Consider the following 23875-nt stretch of genomic DNA (forward strand, 5'->3'; position numbering starts at 1 on the left):
GGCCGCCGCCGCCGCCACTCTCAAGATGGCGGCGCGCAGAGCCTCGGCTGCCTTCCAATCCCTTGAAGCCGCTCTGGGGGCTCCTTCCGCTTCCGGGGCGCGAGTGGGGTCGGAACTGCGCAACGCCAAGATGGCAGCGGCCGTGGTGGGAGTCTCCTTGAGGCGGAATGTCCCTGCGCGGCTCCTGAGGGCCTGTCCGCAGCCGGTGAGCGGCGTGGAACCGCCCTGCCCAGGCAGCCGGACGGCAGGGCGCTCTAGGGAAGGGCTGGAGGAGGAGATAGGGGGCTGGAGAGAGGGTGAGGAGCGCTGAGGTTAAGGGGGCTGGTGGGCGGGGGTGGGGTATGTGAGGTGTGGGAAGGGGAGAGAGGAGAGGGCGCTGGGGCCGTGGGACAGGGTGAAGAGAGCCCTGGGAAGGGAGCTGAGGGGCAGGAGCCTGTGTTATAAGGGAGTTGGGGGACAGGAGAGGGAGGCGGGGGGCTGGAGGGGCCTCTGTGAGGGAGCTGCGGGGCAGGAGCGGGTGCAGAGTGTTGAAGGGAACTGGGGATGCAGGGAGGAAGGTATCGTAGTATAGTATCGGTCAGGGTTGGAAGGGAGCACAAAGATCATCTAGTTCCAACCCCCGAGGTGGAGGACAGAAGGGTCTGGGGTGTGGTGCAGGTTGGGAAGGGTCAGAGGAGGTGCGAGAAGGGGAGGTGGGTTTGATGGGGGGCAAGAGCGTGGGTGGGCGGGAAAGGGTCTGGAAGAGATAGAGGGTGAGAGGAAATTAGATCAGGGGAGAGAGCCAGGAAGTGGCTGAGATGTGGAAGCAGAGGAAAATGGGGATGGGGGTGACTGGTGGAGAGGTGAGCAGAGCCCAGGGGGGGGGTGGAGAGGTGAGCAGAGCCTGGGGGGGTGGAGAGGTGAGCAGAGCCTGGGGGGGTGGAGAGGTGAGCAGAGCCTGGGGGGGTGGAGAGGTGAGCAGAGCCAGGGGGGGGTGGAGAGGTGAGCAGAGCCTGGGGGGGTGGAGAGGTGAGCAGAGCCAGGGGGGGTGGAGAGGTGAGCAGAGCCAGGGGGGGTGGAGGGGTGAGCAGAGCCAGGGGGGGTGGAGAGGTGAGCAGAGCCCAAGGGATGTGGAGAGGTGAGCAGAGCCGGGGGGGGTGGAGGGGTGAGCAGAGCCAGGGGGGGTGGAGGGGTGAGCAGAGCCAGGGGGGGGTGGAGGGGTGAGCAGAGCCTGGGGGGGGTGGAGGGTAGCAGAGCCTGGGGGGGTGGAGGGGTGAGCAGAGCCGCTGGGAGCAGGTGTGATACAGCAGCAGGGGAGAGATGTGGCTGGGAGCTTGGGAGGGGGCAGGTGTGGGGCAGGGAGAGCCTTGGGGGCTGCACAGGAAGGCTTCCCTGCAGGCACCAGGGCAGCACTGCTGGGCTGCCCTTCAGCTCCGGCATTGCCCTGGGGGGGGAAGGGAGCCCCAGGGCTCAGAGGCTTGCCCCCGAGGCTTTGCCCAAAGGCCAGATGTGAAGCCAGGGCTGTGCCCTGCGGCCCTTGCCTGCGAGCAGCTGGCCTGGAGCCGCTCTTTCTGCTCAGCCCTGAGGCCCCCAGCAGGGGCTGAGGGCTGCTGTGCTGCTGGCTGGCTGCAGGTGTGCCGGGGAGCGCAGACGGCGGCGGCGGCGGCGCCCCGGATCAAGCGGTTTGCCATCTACAGATGGGATCCTGACAAGCCTGGGGACAAGCCCCACATGCAGACCTATGAAGTGGATTTGAATAAGTGAGTAAGGGCCCCATTAGGCAGCAGCAGCTCTTGCTGGCAGGCAGGTGTGCTGGGGCTGAGCTGGCAGGGCACCGGGGCAGGGTGGCTGAGCTCGCCGCCCGAGGCGGCTGCAGGTTGTCAGGGCCCTGGGGGAGGTTGGGCCTCAGCTGTGTGACACAGCAGCCTGACCTCAGCACGGCTGAGAGGCCTTAGTGACCTGCAAGAAGGCACCAAGGGGACCCTCAGACAGTTTGCTGACAACACAAGCCTGGGAGGAGTGGCTGACACCGCCCCCCTGCAGGCTCTGTGGCGTTCAGCCAGGCCTGGCCAGGCTGCAGGGTTGGGCAGGGGAAGCTCCTGGGGTTCAACCAGGGCAAGGGGAGGGTTCTGGCCCTGGGGAGGAACAGCCTCCTGCAGCAGGACAGGGGAGAGGTGACCTGCTGGGAAGCAGCTCTGCAGGGAAGGACCTGGGAGTGCTGGGGGCCAAGAAGCTGCCCACTGAAGCCATGGTTTGGTCAGGAGGTGCTGGGTGATAGGTTGGACTTCATGGTCTCTGAGGTCTTTTCCAACCTTACTGATTCTATGAGCCAAGAAGGCCAGTGGTCTCCTGGAGTGAATAAAGAAGAGTGTGGCCAGCAGGTCCAGGGAGGTTCTCCTCCCCCTCTGCTCTGCCCTAGCAAGGCTCTGTCTGGTCCAGCTCTGGGCTCCCCAGTTCAGGAGAGGCAGAAAACAGCTGGAGAGAGTCCAGGGGGGCTCTGAATCTGCTGGGGGGCCTGGGGCAGCTCTGTGAGGAGCAAAGGCTGAGAGCCCTGGGGCTGAGAGCCTGCAGAAGAGCAGCCCCAGAAGGGAGCTGAGCAATGCTCAGCAAGAGCTAAAGGAGCTGTGGGGGGCAAGAGGCTGGGGCCAGGCTCTGCTCAGTGGTGCCCAGGGCCAGGCCAAGGGGCAGGGGGCACAAACTGGAACCCAGGAGGAGAAAGTTGTTTGGTGTGAGGGTGCTGAGCCCTGGAGCAGGCTGCCCAGAGAGGTTGTGGAGTCTCCTGGTGTGGAGAGCTTCAAACCCCCCTGGGCCTTGTGCTGCTGGGCAGGGTGCTGTGGGTGCCCTGCTTTGGCAGGGGGGGTTTGATTGGCTGATCTCCAGAGCTGCCATCCAACCCCCACCATGCAGGGACCTGGGCAGATCAACTCCATTTGCAGCTGAAGCAAATCTTGCTCTGCTCCTGTGGAGTTGTTTGCCCTTCCCTCAGCACAGCTGCCCTGAATGCCACTGGCTCAGCAGCCTGCAGCAGTAAAATGGTCACTGCCTTTGGCACCTCTGTGGGGCTATGCCTGTGTCCCTGAGCTGTGTGGAAGGCTTGAAGGTGTTTGTAGCTTTGAGGAGCTTCCATCTGTAGGAGGAATTCTGGCACATGGGTCCAAAGGAAGCTGTTTCACACAGAACTGGCAGGCCCAGAGCTGGAAGGTGAGCCAGGAGCTGGAGCAGCTCTTAGCTTGCTTCACAATTTCATCTTGACTCTCAGAATGGGTTGGGTTGGAAGGGACCTCAAAGCTCAGCCAGTTCCAACCCCCCTGCCATGGGCAGGGACACCCCTCACCAGCACAGGCTGCTCAAGGCCTCATCCAGCCTGGCCTTCAACACCTCCAGGCAGGGGACAGCCATCCACAGCCTCCCTGGGCAGCCTGTCCCAATTGCCCCCAAAATTCTGGCTCAATGAAGAGCTTCCACCTCCTCTGGGGGGGTGCTGATGGGGCTCTCACAGCCCAGCTGCCCCATTGCTGGATGTCAGAGCAGGATCTGAGCATCTCCTGCCTCCCCCTGGCAACCTTCAGTGTGGGTGCCCTTAAATTATGGGGGAGGGAAATGGGCATCACAGAATGGGTTGGGTTGGAAGGGACCTTGAAGCTCATCCAGTTCCAGGCCCCTGCCATGGGTTGGGTTGGAAGGGAGCTCACAGATCATCCAGTTCCAGCCTCCTGCCATGGGTTGGGTTGGAAGGGAGCTCAAAGCTCATCCAGTTCCAGTCCCCTGCCATGGGTTGGGTTGGAAGGGACCTTCAAGTTCATCCAGTTGCAGCCCCCTGCCATGGGGTGGGTTGGAAGGGACCTTAAAGCTCATCCAGTTCCAGCCTCCTGCCATGGGTTGGGTTGGAAGGGACCTTCAAGTTCATCCAGTTGCAGCCCCCTGCCATGGGTTAGGTTGGAAGGGACCTCACAGATCATCCAGTTCCAACCCCCTGCCATGGGTTGGGTTGGAAGGGAGCTCAAAGCTCATCCAGTTCCAAGCCCCTGCCATGGGTTGGGTTGGGTTGGAAGGGACCTTCAAGGTCATCCAGTTCCAGCCTCCTGCCATGGGTTGGGTTGGGTTGGGTTGGATTGGAAGGGACCTTCAAGGTCATCCAGTTCCAGTCCCCTGCCATGGGTTGGGTTGGAAGGGAGCTCAAAGCTCATCCAGTTCCAGCCCCTGCCATGGGTTGGGTTGGAAGGGAGCTCAAAGCTCATCCAGTTCCAACCCCCTGCCATGGGTTGGGTTGGAAGGGAGCTCAAAGCTCATCCAGTTCCAGCCCCTGCCATGGGGTGGGTTGGAAGGGACCTCAAAGCTCATCCAGCTCCAGCCCCCTGCCAGGGGCAGGGACACCTCCCACCAGCCCAGGCTGCTCAAGGCCTCATCCAGCCTGGCCTGGAACACCTCCAGGGAGGGGACAGCCCCATAGCAGCTGTCACCCAGGAGCTCTTGCTTCTGTGTGCTTCTGCAGGCTTCCCCAGGGTGCAGCAACCTTCCCATGGGTGTGGGCCTTGATTTCCCTGAGCTCAGGCTTCTGCTGTGCTCCTGCCAGAGGAATTCACCTGGAGCCCTTTGCCAGCCTCAGAGCAGCTCCTGACTTCAGAAGCACCTGCTGGATAGCTCACATTTTTGGGTGGATTGCACCACTTCGTAATTCCTGGGTGTTGCCTTGTCTGCTGTCCATAAAATTACCTCAGTTGTCCAAGACTGTTTGGTTTTGTGTGCAGCTGCTGTGACTAAGCAGCACAGGCAGACCTGCCCAAGCCTGACCCAAAAGCAGGCAGCCAGCAGCTCAGACTCCACTGCTGTTCTCTGAATCACATCTCCTGGGCATCAGCAGAAGGAAGGGGCTTCTCTGCCACCCCCAGGCTGCATGGAAGGGGCCTGAGGCCACTGGGTCAAGGGATTCACAGGTGGCATGGGGTTAGAAGAGACCCCCAGAGGTCATCTTGTCTGACCCCCCCTGCACTCAGCAGGGACAGCTCCACCTCCTGGGTCTGGAGCACAGCCCTGTGAGGAGAGGCTGAGGGAGCTGGGGTTGCTTAGCCTGGAGAAGAGGAGGATCAGGGGAGACCTCATTGCTCTCTCCAACTCCCTGAAGGGAGCTTGGAGCCAGAAGGGGGTTGGGCTCTTCTCCCAGCCCCAGAACAAGAGGACACAGTCTCAAGCTGTGCCAGGGGAGGTTCAGGCTGGAGGTGAGGAAGAAATTCTTCCCAGCAAGAGAGATTGGCCATGGGAATGTGCTGCCCAGGGAGGTGGTGGAGTCCCCATCCCTGGAGGTGTTTAGGAAGAGCCTGGCTGAGGCACTTGGTGCCATGGTTGAGTTGATCAGATGGTGCTGGGGAAGAGGTTGAACTTGATGATCTCTGAGGTCTCTTCCAACCTGGTTAATTCTATTTCTATCCTATCCCCTTCTTCTCCTCTCCCTTCTTCTTCTCCTCTCCCTTCTTCTTCTCCTCTCCCTTCTTCTTCTCCTCTCCCTTCTTCTTCTCCTCTCCCTTCTTCTTCTCCTCTCCCTTCTTCTTCTCCTCTCCCTTCTTCTTCTCCTCTCCCTTCTTCTTCTCCTCTCCCTTCTTCTTCTCCTCTCCCTTCTTCTTCTCCTCTCCCTTCTTCTTCTCCTCTCCCTTCTTCTTCTCCTCTCCCTTCTTCTTCTCCTCTCCCTTCTTCTTCTCCTCTCCCTTCTTCTTCTCCTCTCCCTTCTTCTTCTCCTCTCCCTTCTTCTTCTCCTCTCCCTTCTTCTTCTCCTCTCCCTTCTTCTTCTCCTCTCCCTTCTTCTTCTCCTCTCCCTTCTTCTTCTCCTCTCCCTTCTTCTTCTCCTCTCCCTTCTTCTTCTCCTCTCCCTTCTTCTTCTCCTCTCCCTTCTTCTTCTCCTCTCCCTTCTTCTTCTCCTCTCCCTTCTTCTTCTCCTCTCCCTTCTTCTTCTCCTCTCCCTTCTCTCCCCTATCCTATCCTAGAGCAGGCTGCCCAGGGCCACACCAGGTCTGACCTTGAATGTCTCCAGGCTCAGGGCCTCAACCACCTCCCTGGGCAACCTGTTCCAGTGTTTCACCACCCTCATTATGCAGAGGTTGCTCCTGCTGTCCACCCTGCACCTGCCCTGCCCTGATCTCTGCCTTCTTGCCTGGGATGAGCAGAAACAAATGTGGGTTTTAATTACAGTTGGCCAAAGCCCTTTTAGTGGCTGCTTTGTTGGGCTGCAGACATCAAGGCCTGAGGCTGAGGGGGGGAATGACAGAGTCTCACAAGCTCCCTTTTGGCTTTCCAGGTGTGGGCCCATGGTGCTTGATGCCCTGATCAAGATCAAAAACGAGGTGGACTCCACTCTGACCTTCCGCAGGTCCTGCAGGGAAGGTAAGGAGGAACTTCCACCCTGCCAGGATGGAGGCAGGCACAGAGCCATCCAGTGGGCTGGCTTGGAAGGAACCTTACAGCTCAGCCAGTTCCAACCCCCCCTGCCATGCACAGGGACACCTCCCCCCAGCCCAGCTTGCTCAAGGCCTCATCCAGCCTGGTCTTCAACACCTGCAGGCAGGGCACAGCCACAGCCTCCCTGGGCAGCCTGTGCCAGAGTCTCCCCAGCCTCACTCTAAGGAATTTCTTCCTCATCTCCACTCTTAGTCTCCTCTCTCCCAGCCCAAAGCCATTGTCCCTCATCCTGTCACTCCCAGCCATTGTCCAAAGTCCCTCTCCAGCTCTCCAGGAGCCCTCTTCAGGTACTGGAAGGTCTCCCTGGCCCCTTCTCCAGGCTGAACAGCCCCAACTCTCCCAGCCTGTCCCCACAGGGGAGGTTCTGCAGCCCTCTGATCATCCTCTGGAGCCTCTCCAGCAGCTCCAAGTCCTTGTGCTGGGGGCCCCAGAGCTGGAGGCAGTGCTGCAGGTGGGGGCTGAGCAGAGGGGCAGAATCCCCTCCCTGTGCTGCTGCTCTCCCTGCTCTGGCTGCAGCTCAGCACTCAGCTGGCTCTGGGCTGCCAGGGACCACTGCTGGCTCATGTTGAGCTTTCCAAGTCCTTCTCCTCCAGACTGCTCTCAAGCCTCTCTTCACCCAGCCTTGGCCATTGGAGACCTTTTGTTGCTGCTGGTGGCACCTGTGACCACTTAGCAGACTTCAGGGTAGATGGCAGCTGCCACCCCACTCCTCTCCCAGTGCTGCAGTGAAGCAAGAGGTGAAGCTCACATCCAGAGGCTGCAATCACAGCCCAGTGAGCTGTGAGCAGTCTGCTTCAGCAGCCCCACTCCTGCCAGCCTTGAGTCCTCCTCTTGTTCAGCTCCTGCCCTCCAGTGCTGAGCCCTGCAGGGGAGTGGAGCAAGAGGAGAGAGGAGGGCAGGGAGATTGAGGGGGCAGAGTTGGCCAGTGGGAATGGCTGGCAGGGGCTGCTGTGGAAGCAGGAAGGGTGGAGCTGGAAGAGTGCTAAGGCCTTCTAGGAACAGCTTCAGGAACTCTGGGGGGGTGGGGAGGGCATTGATGCATTTATTTGTGGGGAGCCCTTTGCCTCAGCTGAAGAAGGGAGGGAGGCAAAGGCCATCTGCTGCTTTCTCACTGCAGAGCCACTGCCTGCTGCTGCCCACAAAGCAGCTCAGCTGCATCTGGAACCCTTCCCTTCTTCCAGTTATCACAGTCTCACAGTATCACTAAGGTTGGAAAGGACCTCCAGGATCATCGAGTCCAACCTATCAACACAGACCCCATGACTAGACCATGGCACCAAGTGCCACATCCAATCCCCTCCTGAACACCTCCAGGGATGGGGACTCCACCACCTCCCTGGGCAGCACATTCCAGTGGCTAACAACTCTCTCTGGGAAGAACTTTCTCCTCCCCTCTAGCCTAAACCTCCCCTGGCACAGCTTGAGACTGTGTCCTCTTGTTCTGGGGCTGGGTGCCTCAGAGAAGAGCCCAACCCCCACCTGGCTCCAACCTCCCTGCAGGGAGTTGCAGAGAGCAAGAAGGTCTCCCCTGAGCCTCCTCTTCTCCAGGCTAAGCAACCCCAGCTCCCTCAGCCTCTCCTCCCAGGGCTGTGCTCCAGACCCCTCCCCAGCTTTCTTGCCCTTCTCTGGACACCTTCCAGCAGCTCAACCTCTTTCCTAACCTGAGGAGCCCAGAACTGGACACAGGACTCCAGGTGTGGCCTAAGCAGTGCTGAGCACAGGGCACAAGGACTTCCCTGCTCCTGCTGGCCACACTCTTCCTGATGCAGGCCAGGATGCCCTTGGCCTTCTTGGCCCCCTGGACACACTGCTGGCTCATGTTCAGCCTACTATCAACCACTACCCCCAGGTCCCTCTCTGTTTGGCTGCTCTCAGCCACTCTGCCCCCAGCCTGTAGCTCTGCATGGGGTTGCTGTGGCCAAAGTGCAGCCCCTGGCACTTGGATTTGTTGAATGCCATCCTGTTGGCCTCTGCCCATCTGTCCAGCCTGTTGAGGTCCCTCTGCAGAGCCCTTCTGCCCTCTCACTGACCAACCTCTGCTCCCAGCTTGGTGTCAGTTGCAAACTTGCTGATGACTGACTCAATGCCCTCCTCCAGATCATCAATGAAGATGTTAAAGAGCACAGGGCCCAGCACTGCTCCCTGGGGCACACCACTGGTGCCTGGCTGCCAGCTGGCTGTGGCACCATTCCCCACCACTCTCTGGGCTCAGCCTCCAGCCAGTTCCTAACCCAGCTCAGAGAGCTGCTGTCCCAGCCAGGGGCTGACAGCTTGGCCAGGAGTTTGCTGTGGGGGATGGTGGCAAAGGCCTTGCTGCAGCCCAGGCAGACTCCATCCACAGCCTGCCCCACAGCCACCAGGCAGTCACCTGGGCATGGAAGGAGATCAGGTTGACCTTCCCTGTCAAAGGTCTAACAGGGGGGGCTGCTGCTGAGCTTCAAGCAGGCACTGGGGGCGTGGAGGAAGGGAGGATGCCCTTGTGGCCTGGCTGCTGGTTCAGTGGGGTGGGTTTGCCAGCAGGAGAGGTTGCTGTGCAGCTGCTGCCTGGAGGTGTTTTGACTTGAGCCTCGATGAGAAGCACTCTCCCAGCCCAGCAGTTTGTTTCCTCCTGGCATCTGCATGGCAAGTGGAGGAATTTCCTCCACTCTGACTCTTCCCACTGTCTGCTCTTTCATAGCCCTCCCTGCTCCTCAGCAGCTGGGATTTGTTTGCCCTCAGTAGCCTCCTTTGAAGCCAGGTTTTCCAGCTGAGCTGGTTCAGGTCTCCCCTCCCCACCCCCCCTCCCCTCTTCAACCACCTTCCAACCACACATTCCTGTTGCATGCTCCTGGATGTGTGTCTGCAGCCTTGGGTCCCTCTCCAGCTGACTGGAAAATCGTTGTCACCCTCTCTGCAGTGGGAGGAATAACCTTGGCAGCAGGGGCAGCCTTTCTCTGGCAGCTGGGGCAAGGCCAGCACATCAGGCATTCATTTCTCTGACTCACAGCAACTGATAGCTTCTCAGAGCCTCTGCAATGAGAGTTTTGCCCTTTGGACATCTGTCTGCTTCTTGCTGTGCTGCTTTGGCCCCCAGGCTGGGTTGGATAGCTGAGCTCCTGACCCCAGCAGTATCTCTGGCAGGGCTGCAGTGGGCTTTGGTTTGTTTTCCTGTGACGCTTGGCCTTTGCTGGCCTTCAGCTGATCCTGCTGTCACTGGGGGATCATCAGTGGTGTCACTTAAGCCATTTGTTAAGCTATTTATATGCTGTTTGTTCTGCTGAGTGTCTCTCCTCTCACCTCTGGGAGTGAAGGAGTGCAGTTTATGGCACCCTGCTGCAGGAGGCAGGAGGAGAAGCTCCTCTCCCAGGCTGCATTTTATGGCCCTGACCTCCAGGGATGCTTCTGACCATAGCAGGGATGCTTCAGCCTGAAGAGAAGGCTCCAGGGAGACCTCAGAGCAGCCTTCCAGTACCTGAAGGGGGCTGCAGGAGAGCTGGGGAAGGACTTTGGACATGGGCTTGGAGTGCCAGGGTGAGGGAAAATGGCTTTGAGCTAGGAGAGGGCAGACTGAGAGTGGAGATGAGGAAGAAACTCTTGGGAGTGAGGGTGGGGAGACACTGGAAGAGGTTGCCCAGGGAGGCTGTGGCTGTGCCCTGCCTGGAGGTGTTCAAGACCAGGCTGGATGAGGCCTTGAGCAGCCTGGGCTGGGTGGGAGGGGTCCCTGCCCATGGCAGGGGGCTGGAACTGGCTGAGCTCTGAGGTCCCTTCCAACCCAACCCAACCCATGGCAGGATTCTAAGGTCAAGGTCCCTGCTGAAGCTCTGTCTCAGTTCATCTCTGCTGTGCAGCCACTTTCAAACCCTCCTCCCACAGCAGAGGTGACCCCAAAGCTCCAAACCACAAACCACAGAGGGCTGGGATTCTCCCAGAGGCCTCCTGGCAAGGCTGTTCATCAAGTAGCCAAGTGCCTGGTTCTTGACAGTGTTTATTGGATGTGCAAACCTAGGGCCAAACAGCAAACCCCCAGCTGGAGCCTTCCCCTGCTCCAGCAGGAGAAGCAGCTCTGGGTGTGAGCCTTTGCAGTGAGGCAGGGGAGACTCTGGCACAGGCTGCCCAGGGAGGCTGTGGAGGTGTTCCAAGGCCAGGTTGGCCACCTGGGCTGGGGGGAGGTGCCCCTGCCCATGGCAGGGGGGGTTGGAACTGGCTGAGCTTTGAGGTCTCTTCCATCCCAACCCATTCTAGGATCCATCTGGTGCCTGGGTGACTGATTTCAGCCAAGGTGACAGAGCCACAGCTCCTGTGCCATCCCTGCCAAGCCTTTGCCAGGCTGTCTCCTGCCTCCTGAAGTCACCTCACAGCCCCTGCAGAAGTGCTGACTTCACTGCTGCTGGAGCCTTAGTGAAGTCCCTATCACTCAGGCACTTGCTCCTCCCATGGCAGGGGGTTGGAGCTGGATGATCTTTGAGGTCCCTTCCAACCCAGCCCATTCTATCCCTCTATGAAGTGCAGGGCTGCTGGGGGGGGGTCCCTGCTTCCCATGGCACCACCCAAGCTTTGGCTGCTTCACTTCCCCACCAGCTTGTGCTTCAGGCAGCCCAGCTGAGTGCTTTCCCCACCCCAGGGAGCTTGGAGCCCTGCTGGGTGCTGTGAAGGGCAGGAGGAGTCCAAGCTGCCTGGTTCCTGAGAGGCTCCTGAGAGCTCCAGGGAGCTTGGAGCCCTGCTGAGTGCTGTGAAGGGGAGGAGGAGTCCAAGCTGCCTGGTTCCTGAGAGGCTCCTGAGAGCTCCAGGCAGCTTGGAGCCCTGCTGGGTGCTGTGAAGGGCAGGAGGAGTCCAAGCTGCCTGGTTCCTGAGAGGCTCCTGAGAGCTCCAGGGAGCTTGGAGCCCTGCTGGGTGCTGTGAAGGGGAGGAGGAGTCCAAGCTGCCTGCTTCCTGAGAGGGAGGGTTGGGCTCTGATGAAAGTGCCTCCTCTCTTTGTTCTTGAAGTAGCAACACCTTCAGCCCAGTGGAAGCTTCTGGCCTCTTCCTCCTCACTACAGAGTTTCTTGAAGGGGGCCCCAGGGGCATGTGTGGGGCCAAGAGAGGCTCTTAGAATAGAATAGGATTAACCAGGTTGGAAAAGAGCTCAGAGCTCATCCAGCCCAGCCTCTCCCCCAGCACCATCTGATCAACTCAACCATGGCACCAAGGGCCTCAGCCAGGCTCTTCCTAAACACCTCCAGGGATGGGGACTCCACCACCTCCCTGGGCAGCACATTCCCATGGCCAATCTCTCTCTCTGGGAAGAATTTCTTCCTAACATCCAGCCTGAACCTCCCCTGGCACAGCTTGAGACTGTGTCCTCTTGTTCTGGGGCTGGGTGCCTGCCTGGGAGAAGAGCCCAACCCCCACCTGGCTCCAGCCTCCCTTCAGGGAGTTGGAGGAGAGCAAGAAGGTCTCCCCTGAGCCTCCTCTTCTCCAGGCTAAGCAACCCCAGCTCCCTCAGCCTCTCCTCCCAGGGCTGTGCTCCAGACCCCTCCCCAGCTTTCTTGCCCTTCTCTGGACACCTCCCAGCAGCTCAACCTCTTTCCTAACCTGAGGAGCCCAGAGCTGGACACAGGACTCCAGGTGTGGCCTGAGCAGTGCTGAGCACAGGGCACAAGGACTTCCCTGCTCCTGCTGGCCACACTCTTCCTGATGCAGGCCAGGATGCCCTTGGCCTTGTTGGCCACCTGGGCACACTGCAGGCTCATGTTCAGCCTACTATCAACCAGCACCACCCAGGTCCCTTTCTGCCTGGCTGCTCTCAGCCACTCTGCTCCCAGCCTGTAGCACTGCCTGGGGTTGTTGTGGCCAAAGTGCAGCCCCTGGCACTTGGACTTGTTGAATGCCATCCAGTTGGACTCTGGCCTTCTGCCCAGCCTGTCCAGGTCCCTCTGCAGAGCTCTTCCCACCCTCCAGCAGATCAACTCCTGCCCCCAGCTTGGTGTCAGCTGCACATTCACAGCTGATGGACTCAATGCCCTCCTCCAGATCATCAGTGAAGATGTTAAAGAGCACAGGGCCCAGCACTGCTCCCTGGGGCACACCACTGGTGCCTGGCTGCCAGCTGGCTGTGGCACCATTCCCCACCACTCTCTGGGCTCAGCCTCCAGCCAGTTCCTAACCCAGCTCAGAGAGCTGCTGTCCCAGCCAGGGGCTGACAGCTTGGCCAGGAGCTTGCTGGGGGGGGACGGTGGCAAAGGCCTTGCTGCAGCCCAGGCAGACTCCCTCCACAGCCTGCCCCACCTCTGGGCTCAATCCCCTTGTCCAGATCATCCCTCGAGGTGCTGAGCAGGCTGGGCCCAGCCCTGCTGGCTGCAGGCAGGGTGGGAAGGCCAAGGTCTGAGTGATGCTCTCCTCTTGCCCCCGCAGGGATCTGCGGCTCCTGCGCCATGAACATCGCCGGAGGCAACACCCTGGCCTGCATCAAAAAAATCGATCCTGACCTCAGCAAGGTCACCAAGATCTACCCTCTGCCCCACATGTATGTGGTGAAGGACCTGGTTCCTGTGAGTGTCTACCCCCTCCTTGGCAGCCTCGCACCCAAGCAGGGCACCGCTCCCCAGCAGCCTGCGACGCGTCTTGGCCTCAGGGCTCGGAGGGTGGGAGGGCTTGGAAGGGCTCTCTGAAGGATCACCCAGTCCAAGCCCCCTGCCAAGGGCAGGGCATGCAGGAACACATCCAGGTGGGCCTGGAGAATCTCCAGAGATGGAGACTCCACCACCTGTTTGGGCAGCCTGCTGCAGGCCTCTGGCTCCCGACTCGCTTGTCTCCTGCTGCCGTGCCGTGGCCTGGGTGGCTCTGAGCCTCACAGCCGTGATTAAATCTCTCCTCATGAGGAGGAATGTGGCAGGTTGAGGTAGAAAATGCCTCCTGTTGGAGTTGGAGCAGGTGCAGCAGAGGGCTGGAGCACCTTCCCTGTGGGGGACAGGCTGGGAGAGCTGGGGCTGTGCAGCCTGGAGAAGAGAAGGCTCCAGGGAGAGCTCAGAGCAGCCTTGCAGTACCTGAAGGGCTCCAGGAGAGCTGGGGAGGGACTGGGACAAGGGCTGGGAGTGCCAGGATGAGGAACAATGGCTTTGAGCTGGGAGAGGGGAGACTGAGAGTGGAGATGAGGGGGAGATTCTTTGGAGTGAGGGTGGGGAGACTCTGGCACAGGCTGCCCAGGGAGGCTGTGGAGGTGTTCCAGGCCAGGCTGGATGAGGCCTTAGCAGCCTGGGCTGGTGGGAGGGGTCCCTGTGCATGGCAGGGGGGGGTTGGAGCTGGCTGAGCTCTGAGGTCCCTTCCAATCCAAACCATGCTGTGTCCTCATCACCTCAGCCTTGCTCAACATCACCTCTTTGCCTTTTCCTCCTAGGACTTGAGCAACTTCTATGCTCAGTACAAATCCATTGAGCCTTACCTGAAGAAGAAGGATGAGTCCAAAGAGGGCAAGCAGCAGTACCTGCAGTCCATAGAAGACCGTCAGAAACTGGTTCCTGCCTCCTTTGCTTCCCTCCCAGCTCAGAGCAGGGCTCAGCATTCATGTGCAGTTCACCTCTGCTGCCTTTCCTGCCCAGGCTGCCTGGTGCACAACCCCCATCCCCACCCCCCTGGGGGTGGAAGTGCAGCCTCATGGCTTGCCTGCATCGCTGGGGGCAAGCTGTGTGCTAATGAAAGGCAGTGCTGGAAACTCTGATCTCAGCTCCCACTGTCTGTGCTGCAGAGCTCTGTGTCTCTGGGACAGTGCTGCAGGCCTGGAACACTCAGCTGGGGGTGAGGCTGTGCCCTTGGTGCAGCCTGCCAGGCTCAGCACTCTCTGTCACCTGGCTGCAGCAGGCTCTCAGCTTGCTGCTGCTGCCTTCCCCAGCTCTGAAGCTGCATGGCAGAAGCCTGTGGGTGTGGAGGGAGCAGCACAGTGTGGTAGTGCAGGGCTGCAGCTTCCCCTCTGGCAGGGCTGCAGCTTCCCCCCTGGCAGGGCTGCAGCTTCCCCTCCCGTCAGGGCTGCAGCTTCCCCCCTGGCAGGGCTGCAGCTTCCCCCTGGCAGGGCTGCAGCTTCCCCCCTGGCAGGGCTGCAGCTTCCCCCCTGGCAGGGCTGCAGCTTCCCCCCTGGTAGGGCTGCAGCTTCCCCCTCCCATCAGGGCTGCAGCTTCCCCCTGGCAGGGCTGCAGCTTCCCCTCCCATCAGGGCTGCAGCTTCCCCCCCTGGCAGGGCTGCAGCTTCCCCTCCCATCAGGGCTGCAGCTTCCCCCTAGCAGGGCTGCAACTTCCCCCCCTGGCAGGGCTGCAGCTTCCCCCTGGCAGGGCTGCAGCTTCCCCCCCTGGCAGGGCTGCAGCTTCCCCCCCCTGGCAGGGCTGCAGCTTCCCCCCCCTGGCAGGGCTGCAGCTTCCCCCCCCTGGCAGGGCTGCAGCTTCCCCCCCTGGCAGGGCTGCAGCTTCCCCCCCTGGCAGGGCTGCAGCTTCCCCCCTGGCAGGGCTGCAGCTTCCCCTCCCATCAGGGCTGCAGCTTCCCCCCCTGGCAGGGCTGCAGCTTCCCCCCCTGGCAGGGCTGCAGCTTCCCCTCCCATCAGGGCTGCAGCTTCCCCCTGGCAGGGCTGCAGCTTCTCCCCTGGCAGGGCTGCAGCTTCCTCTCCCCCAGCAGGGCTGCAGCTTCCCCCCATCAAGGCTGCAGCTTCCTCCCCCCAGCAGGGCTGCTGCCACCCCTCAGGGCTGCTGCAACCCCTCAGGGCTGCTGCCACCCCTCAGGGCTGCTTCAGTGCTTCAGCAGCCTTGGAGCTGCTGTGTTGCAGCAGGCCTGCAGTGGGGCAGGTGGTGAGGGGAGTGTGGGCTCTTGGGAGTGCCCTCTGGCACAGGGAAGGGCTTGGGGCTGGCTGGCTGCAGTGGCTTGACTCTTGTCTCCCCCTTCTGTGCAGGATGGGCTCTATGAGTGCATCCTGTGTGCCTGCTGCAGCACCAGCTGCCCCAGCTACTGGTGGAATGGGGACAAGTACCTGGGCCCTGCAGTGCTGATGCAGGTAAGGATGGATCCCTTTGTGGCACTCCACAGTCCAGATCCTGGCCCAGAATCCCCAAGCTAGGTGTGAGGCTTCACAACCTCACCCTGGTGACCTTCCAGCAGGACAAGGGAGGGGATTCTGCTCCTCTGCTCTGCTGAGACCCCACCTGGAGCACTGCAGCCAGCTCTGCTGTCCCCAGCATAACAACGTGGAGCTGTTGGAGAGGCTCCAGAGGAGGTCATGAAAATGATCAAAGGGCTGGAGAGCCTCCCCTGTGGGGACAGGCTGGGAGAGATGGGGCTGTGCAGCTTGGAGAAGGCTCTGGGGAGACCTCAGAGCAGCCTTCCAGTACCTGAAGGGCTCCAGGAGAGCTGGGGAGGGACTTGTGACAAGGGCTGGGAGTGCCAGGATGAGGACAATGGCTTTGAGCTGGGAGAGAGGAGACTGAGAGTGGAGATTAGGAAGAAATCCTTCCCAGTGAGGCTGGGGAGACTCTGGAGCAGTTTGCCCAGGGAGGCTGTGGCTGCCTCCTCCCTGGAGGTGTTGAAGGCCAGGCTGGATGAGGCCTTGAGCAGCCTGTGCTGGTGAGGTGTCCCTGCCCATGGCAGGGGCTTGGAACTGGATGAGCTTTGAGGTCCCTTCCAACCCAAAGCATTTCATGGTTCTATTTTCTCCCCAACTGTGCCTTTTGTAGGCAGGGTGTGGCTTTGGGGGTAAATGACCCCAGCTGAGGCACCCTGACCCAGGAGCTGAACTGACAGCTGGAGCTTGCTGGTTGCCCTGAGCAGCATCACAGTTTATCCCTTCAGCCCCTGCTGATGCAAACCACCAGCAGGAAGAGGCCCTGGGGAAAGAGGAACCAGAAAGAGAAAGCATTTCAAAGGAGAGAGAAACCCAGAGTGCAGCAGTTCTGCTCCCATGAGCTGGAAGAGAGGAAATTGAGAGTAGAGTTACTGTGTCCAGTTCTGGGCCCCTCAGTTTAAGAAGGACACTGAGAGGCTTGAAGGTGTCCAGAGAAGGGCAAGAAAGCTGGGGAGGGGTCTGGGGCACAGCCCTGTGAGGAGAGGCTGAGGGAGCTGGGGTTGCTTAGCCTGGAGAAGAGGAGGCTCAGGGGAGACCTTCTTGCTCTCTCCAACTCCCTGAAGGGAGGTTGGAGCCAGCTGGGGGTTGGTCTCTTCTCCCAGGCACCCAGCACCAGAACAAGAGGCCACAGTCTCAAGCTGTGCCAGGGGAGGTTTAGGCTGGAGGTGAGGTGGAAGTTCTTCACCGAGCGAGTCGTTCGTCATTGGGATGTGCTGCCCAGGGAGGTGGTGGAGTCCCCACCCCTGGAGGTGCTCAAGAGGGGATTGGATGTGGCACTTGGGGGTCATGGGGTCTGTGTTGATAGGTTGGACTCAATGATCCTCGAGGTCCTTTCCAACCTTAGTGATACTGTGAGACTGTGATAGAGATGAGGAAGAAATTCCTTCTGGTGAGGGTGGGGTGACTCTGGCACAGGCTGCCCAGGGAGGCTGTGGCTGTCCCCTCCCTGGAGGTGTTCAAGGCCAGGCTGGATGAGGCCTTGAACAGCCTGTGCTGTTGGGAGCTGTCCCTGCCCATGGCAGGGGGTTGGAGCTGGCTGAGCTTTGAGGTCCCTTCCAACCCAAAGCATTTCCTGGTTCTGTTTTCTCCTCACTTTAACGATGCAGCACCCCAGGCTGTGGCTGTCCCCTCCCTGGAGGTGTCCAAGGCCAGGCTGGATGAGGCCTTGAGCAGCCTGTGCTGGTGGGAGGTGTCCCTTCCCATGGCAGGGGGGTTGGAACTGGCTGATCTTTATGGTCCCTTCCAGCCCATCCCATTCCATGGTCTCTGGCTCCCTGCACCTCACTCCGCTTTGGCTGCTGAGCTCTGCCGCAGCTCGCGGCGAGGGAGAGACCCCCAAGCGTGGCTGCCTGACCTCTTGGAGGAGTTTAGGGTGAGGGCAATCATTCTGGGTGACCTTTTCGAGGTCCCTTCCAAGCCAGCCCGCTCAGTGGGTCTCTGCCAAGCCCTTGCTCCTGGTGACCTCTTGCTGCCCTTTCAGGCCTACCGCTGGATGATCGACTCCAGAGACGACTACACCGCGGAGCGCCTGGCGCAGCTCCAGGACCCCTTCTCCCTCTACCGCTGCCACACCATCATGAACTGCACAAGGACCTGCCCCAAGGTATGTGTGGCTCCTCTGGATGACTCTCTTAAGCCAGCAGGAAAACAGCCACCTGGGCTCTTCCCCTCCTCCAGCTTGTTGAGCCTCCGGGGGCGCAGCCTGCGAGTCGTGCTTGTGTGAGAGTGTCCGGGCGAGAGGCCTGGTGCTGCATGCCTCAGGAGTGTCTCCTCCCCACACCCTCCTGGGAGGTGGAGAAGCTGTTTCCAAGCTGTAGGAGTGTGGCAGGAGGGGCTGGTCCTGTGAGGGACACTGCCACAAATGGTACAGGGAAGTCTGTCCTGCATGGCCTGAGCAGTGGTGCAGACTTCGCCTCCACTTCCAGCTGATTCTCCCTCTCTACTCTGCTCAGGGGAGAGGAGAAGCTCAGCAGGAGCCAGCAGGGAGCATTGCAGCCCAGAGAGCCAAGCAGAGCCTGGGCTGCAGCAAGAGAAGTGTGGCCAGCAGGGCCAGGGAGGGGATTCTGCCCCTCTGCTTCACTCTGCTGAGACCACAGGTGGAGCTCTGGGGCCAGGTCTGGAGCCTCTGTGCCAGGAAGGATCTGGAGGGGCTGGAAGGTGTCCAGAGAAGGATGAGCAGAGGGCTGGAGCTGCTCTGAGGACAGCCTGAGGGAGTTGGGGCTGTTCAGTCTGGAGAGAAGGCTCTAAGGAGAACCTCTTTGAGCAGGGTCTCCTCAGCAGGATGAGGGGGGATGGATGAAACCAAAAAGGGGAGCTTAGGAGTAGAGAGAGGGAAGAATTTGCAGTGGGGATGGTGAGAGCCTGGCCCAGGTTAGCCAAAGAGGTAGGAGATGCCCCTTGGGTGCAACCATTCCAGGTCAGGTTGTCTGGGGGTGTGAGCAACCTGCTCTAGTTGCAGATGTCCCTGCTGAGTGCTGGGGGTGGGACTGCAGGATAGGATAGGACAGGACAGGAATAGAATAGAATAGAATAGAATAGAATAGAATAGAATAGAATAGAATAGAATAGAATAGAATAGAATAGAATAGAATAGAATAGAATAGAATAGAATAGAATAGAATTAACCAGGTTGGAAATGACCTCAGAGATCACCAAGTCCAACCTCTCCCCCAGCACCCTCTGATCAACTCAACCATGGCACCAAGTGCCTCAGCCAGGCTCTTCCTAAACACCTCCAGGGATGGGGACTCCCTTGAGTCCTGTGTCCAGTTCTGGGCTCCTCAGGTTAGGAAAGAGGTTGAGCTGCTGGAAGGTGTCCAGAGAAGGGCAAGAAAGCTGGGGAGGGGTCTGGAGCACAGCCCTGGGAGGAGAGGCTGAGGGAGCTGGGGTTGCTTAGCCTGGAGAAGAGGAGGCTCAGGGGGAGACCTTCTTGCTCTCTCCAACTCCCTGAAGGGAGGTTGGAGCCAGGTGGGGGTTGGGCTCTTCTCCCAGGCAGGCAGTCAGCCCCAGAACAAGAGGACACAGTCTCAAGTTGTGCCAGGGGAGGTTCAGGCTGGATGTTAGGAAGAAGTTCTTCTGGGTGAGCTTTTGCAGGTCCCTTCCCACCCAAAGCACTCCATGTGGGGGAGATGAGCTGCTTGAGCTGTGGGTTGATGTCTGTGAGGAGCACCTCTGCTGCTCTGTGCCTGTGTTGCACCTGAAGTGGTTCAGTGGCTGCAGATAATCCCCTGGTGAGCAGCAGCCTGCTGAGGAGCTGCTGTCAGCCATAGTTCAGCTGAAGGGCAGGGTTCAGCCTGCAGCTCTGGCTGGAGGTAGGAATGTCCATGGAACAGGGAAGCAGTGCTTGGCCTCAGGTTTGTGGTTAACCCCACATCTCCACTCCCATGCTCTAATCCTGCCTCTTGGCTCCCTCAGCCCTGGAAGGCCAGGTTGGATGAGGCCTTGAGCAAGCTGGGCTGGGGGGGAGGTGTCCCCTGCCCACAGCAGGGGGGTTGGAACTGGATGAGCTTTGAGGTCTCTTCCATCCCAACCCATTCTAGGATCCACCTGGTGCCTGGGTGACTGATTTCAGCCAAGGTGACAGAGCCACAGCTCCTGTGCCATCCCTGCCAAGCCTTTGCCAGGCTGTCTCCTGCCTCCTGAAGTCACCTCACAGCCCCTGCAGAAGTGCTGACTTCACTGCTGCTGGAGCTTTATTAAAGTCCCTATCACTCAGGCACTTGTTCCTCCCTTTGATCCTCCTCTGGCTGATGCACACCTGCCCAGCCAAATGAGCTTTGTGCTCCCCAGGCACTGGGAAGTGCTGCAGGCCCTGCCCCAGGCTGGAGGAGGAGAGCTGCAGCGCTGCGTCCCTGCCCCGGGCCGGCTGTGTCCAGCCCCTGCCAGCTGAGGCTGCAGCACAGCCAACCTGCAGCTGCCCTGCCTCAGCCTGGGGCTCTGCATGCCAGCAGACACAGCCTGCCTGGGGCTCTCCCACAGCCTCCCCTAACCTCCCAGCACTGGAAGGATCATAGAACAGTTTGGGCTGGAAAAGGCCTCCAAGGTCTGAGAGTCCAACCATCCACCCAGCGCCCCCATGGCCAGCAAACCATGGCCCAAGTGCCATGCTCCCAGGTTGTGTCAGCACTTCCAGGGGTGGGGAATCCAGCACCTCCCTGGGCAGCCTGGGCCAAGTCCCTGTAGAGTCCTTCAGCAGTGAATGTGCAGATGGCAGCAAGCTGGGGGCAGGAGTTGATCTGTTAGAGGGTAGGAGAGCTCTGCAGAGGGACCTGGACAGGCTGGGCAGGAGGGCAGAGGCCAACAGGATGGCATTCAACAAGTCCCAAGTGCCAGGGGCTGCACTTTGGCCACAACAACCCCAGGCAGAGCTACAGGCTGGGGGCAGAGTGGCTGAGAGCTGCCAAACAGAGAGGGACCTGGGGGGTAGTGGTTGATGGTAGGCTGAACATGAGCCTGCAGTGTGCCCAGGGGGCCAAGAAGGCCAAGGGCATCCTAGCCTGCAGCAGGGAGAGTGTGGCCAGCAGGAGCAGGGAAGTCCTTGTGCCCTGTGCTCAGCACTGCTGAGGCCACACCTGGAGTCCTGTGTCCAGTTCTGGGCTCATCAGGTCAGGAAAGAGGTTGAGCTGCTGGAAGGTGTCCAGAGAAGGGCAAGAAAGCTGGGGAGGGGTCTGGAGCACAGCCCTGGGAGGAGAGGCTGAGGGAGCTGGGGTTGCTTAGCCTGGAGAAGAGGAGGCTCAGGGGAGACCTTCTTGCTCTCTCCAACTCCCTGAAGGGAGGTTGGAGCCAGCTGGGGGTTGGTCTCTTCTCCCAGGCAGGCAGCCAGCACCAGAACAAGAGGCCACAGTCTCAAGCTGTGCCAGGGGAGGTTCAGGCTAGATGTTAGGAAGAAATTCTTCCCAGCAAGAGAGATTGGCCATGGGGAATGTGCTGCCCAGGGAGGTGGTGGAGTCCCCATCCCTGGAGGTGTTTAGGAAGAGCCTGGCTGAGGCACTTGGTGCCATGGTTTGGTTGATCAGATGGTGCTGGGGGAGAGGCTGGGCAGGATGAGCTCTGAGGTCATTTCCAAGCTGCTTAATTCTATTCTAATTCTGCAGCACAAAAAGTGTTGCTCATGTCCAGCCTAACCTTTCAGGCCTTTTCCTCTGGTTCTGTCACCTGGGGGGTTGGACTCTGGAGGTCCCTTCCAACCCCTAACATCCTGTGAGCCTAGGGAGAAGAGCCCAACCCCAGCTGGCTCCAGCCTCCTTTCAGGGAGCTCTAGAGAGCAGTGAGCTCTCCCTCAGCCTCCTCTTCCCCAGACTAAACACCCCCAGGTCCTGAGAGGCCTCCCCAGCCCTCTTCTCCAGACCCTCCAGCAGCCTTGTTGCCCTTCTCTGGCCACAAGCAGAAGATGAGGCTGGAGTCCAGCTGTCAGGGAAGCCAAAGGGGATGCTGAGCACCTCTGGCAGCAGCTTCTGTGGTCAGCAGAGTGTCTGTGAGTGTGATGTGACTTGGAGCCCAGCAAAGAGGATGCTCTGCTGTCCTGATTTCAGCCTCAGCATGTCTGGAGAGAGCAGAGTGTTGTGCTTGACAGGCCAGAGGGGCAGGCTGCATCCAGAGGGATCAGGACAGTCCCAGGAAGTGGTTCACTGGCAGCCCCATGAGGTTCAACAAGGCCAGGTGTAAGGTCCTGCACCTGGGTTGGGGCAGTCCTTGGTATCAACACAGCCTGCAGAGCAGCCCTGAGGAGAAGGAGCTGGGGGAGCAAAGCTGGAGGTGAGGCAGCACTGAGCACTGCCAGCCCAGCCCCAGCCTGGCCTGGGCTGAGCCCCAGCAGGGGTGGGCAGCAGGGGCAGGGAGGGGATTCTGCCCTCTGCTGAGCTCTGCTGAGACCTCCCCTGCAGGGCTGGGGCAGCTCTGGAGCCCTCAGCACAGACAGGGACCTGCTGGAGCAGGGCCAGAGGAGGCCACAGCAGGCACAGCTCTGCAAGCACAGCTCTGCCCAGAGAGCAGCCCTGCCACAAGCCCTGAGCACAACAGACTGTGGGCAGCAGGGGCAGGGAGGGGATTCTGTCCCTCTGCAGGGCTGGGGCAGCTCTGGAGCCCTCAGCTCAGACAGGGACCTGCTGGAGCAGGGCCAGAGGAGGCCACAGCAGTGCTGGCAGGGCTGGAAGCCCTCTGCTGGGAGGCCAGGCTGGGAGAGCTGGGGTTGTGCAGCCTGGGGAAGGGAAGGCTCCAGAGTGACCTTCTGGTGGCCTTGCAGTGCTTCAAGAGCTGAGCAGAAAGCTGGGCAGAGACTTCTTCTCAGGGGCTGCTGTGCCAGGCCAAGGGAGGATGGTTTGGAGCTCAAAGAGGGAGATTGAGAGTGGAGGGAAGGGAGAAATGTTTGCCCCTGAGAGTGGTGAGAGCCTGGCCCAGGCTGCCCAGAGAGGTGGGAGATGTCCCATGGCTGGAACCATCCCAGCTGAGGTTGGTTGTGGCTCTGAGCAGCCTGCTCTGGCTGGGGGTGTCCCTGCAGGGGGCTGGGCTGGATGAGCTCTGGAGGTCCTTTCCCACCCAAGCCAGGCTGTGGCTCTGTTTTCCAGAGGAATTAACTGAACCTTTTCCTTTCCAGGGCCTGAACCCAGGCAAGGCCATTGCTGAGATCAAGAAGATGATGGCAACCTACAAAGAGAAGGCAGCCACTGCCTGAGGCTGCTCCCTGCCTGCAAGGCTCACACCCAGAGCTGCTTCTCCTGGTGGAGCAGGGGAAGGCTCCAGCTGGGGGTTTGCTGTTTGGCCCTAGGTTTGCACATCCAATAAACACTGTCAAGAACCAGGCACTTGGCTACTTGATGAACAGCCTTGCCATGAGGCCCCTGGGAGAATCCCAGCCCTCTGTGGTTTGTGGTTTGGAGCTCTGGGGTCACCTCTGCTGTGGGAGGAGGATTTGAAAGTGGCTGCACAGCAGAGATGAACTGAGACAGAGCTTCAGCAGGGACCTTGACCTTAGAATCCTGCCATGGGCTGGGTTGGGCTGGAAGGGACCTCAGAGCTCAGCCAGTTCCAGCCCCCCTGCCATGGGCAGGGACCCCTCCCACCAGCCCAGGCTGCTCAAGGCCTCATCCAGCCTGGCCTTGAACACCTCCAGGCAGGGGACAGCCACAGCCTCCCTGGGCAGCCTGTGCCAGTGCCTCCCCACCCTCACTCCCAAGAGTTTCTTCCTCATCTCCACTCTCAGTCTCCCCTCTCCCAGCTCAAAGCCATTGTCCTCATCCTGGCACTCCCCAGCCCTTATCAAAACTCCCTCCCCAGCTCTCCTGCAGCCCCCTTCAGGTACTGGAAGGCTGCTCTGAGGTCTCCCTGGAGCCTTCTCCAGGCTCAACTGCCCCAACTCTCCCAGCCTGTCCCCACAGGGGAGGTTCTCAATCCCTCTGAGCATCTTTGTGGCCTCCCCCTGGACCCACTCCAACAGTTCCATGTCCTGGATTGGTGAACCCAAGATTGGTTTTGCCCCACAGATGCCCTCCACAAACCCAGAGACCCAGTTCTGTAACTGGGAATCCCTCTGCACATCACTGCAGGCAGCAGCATCTCCTGGGGCTCTGCACTGGGGGCTCCCCTGGCATGGGGACTTCGAGGTGAAGCTGCCACTGCCTCTGGTGCCAGCCCAGGGCAGGAGCAGATCCAGCTGGGGAAGCCTCACTGCAGGGTTGAGCTGCATGGTTTGTCCCTCCTTGCAGCCCAGATCTGAGGGAGGGGGCAGCCACCACCTGTGCTGCTGTGTGTTTAAAGTGAGAGCAGTTGTGGCAGGAGATCACAGAATCACCAAGGCTGGAAGAGACCTCAAAGATCACCAAGTCCAAGCTGGCACCACAGACCTCATGACTGAACTATGGCTCCAAGTGCCACATCCAATCCCCTCCTGAACACCTCCAGGGA

The 23875-nt window shown here is 60.1% G+C and overlaps 1 protein-coding gene across 1 annotated transcript; it reads left to right on the plus strand.

Annotated features, from left to right (window-relative positions):
- The first annotated feature begins 106 nt into the window (after window positions 1–106).
- SDHB (succinate dehydrogenase complex iron sulfur subunit B) lies at window positions 107–22773 on the plus strand. Its single transcript, XM_068162728.1, has 8 exons — window positions 107–205; window positions 1612–1739; window positions 6266–6351; window positions 12796–12932; window positions 13778–13894; window positions 15311–15412; window positions 17457–17579; window positions 22569–22773. The coding sequence occupies exons 1-8, from the start codon at window positions 131–133 to the stop codon at window positions 22644–22646; spliced, it is 846 nt and encodes a 281-aa protein (XP_068018829.1). The 5' UTR covers window positions 107–130; the 3' UTR covers window positions 22647–22773.
- Window positions 22774–23875: the final 1102 nt, after the last annotated feature.

Source organism: Melanerpes formicivorus, unplaced genomic scaffold (genome assembly GCF_026170545.1).
Source record: "Melanerpes formicivorus ecotype bairdi unplaced genomic scaffold, bMelFor1.0.p_v2 SCAF_67, whole genome shotgun sequence".
NCBI classification, from domain to species: domain Eukaryota; kingdom Metazoa; phylum Chordata; class Aves; order Piciformes; family Picidae; genus Melanerpes; species Melanerpes formicivorus.

Bases quoted from the DNA above. Each gene is read 5' to 3' on its own strand.
- SDHB (XM_068162728.1), top strand. From the start codon at position 131: ATGGCAGCGGCCGTGGTGGGAGTCTCCTTGAGGCGGAATGTCCCTGCG. The intron at 206-1,611 runs GTGAGCGGCGTG...GGCTGGCTGCAG, and splicing joins TGAGGGCCTGTCCGCAGCCG to GTGTGCCGGGGAGCGCAGAC. The intron at 13,895-15,310 runs GTTCCTGCCTCC...CCTTCTGTGCAG, and splicing joins TAGAAGACCGTCAGAAACTG to GATGGGCTCTATGAGTGCAT.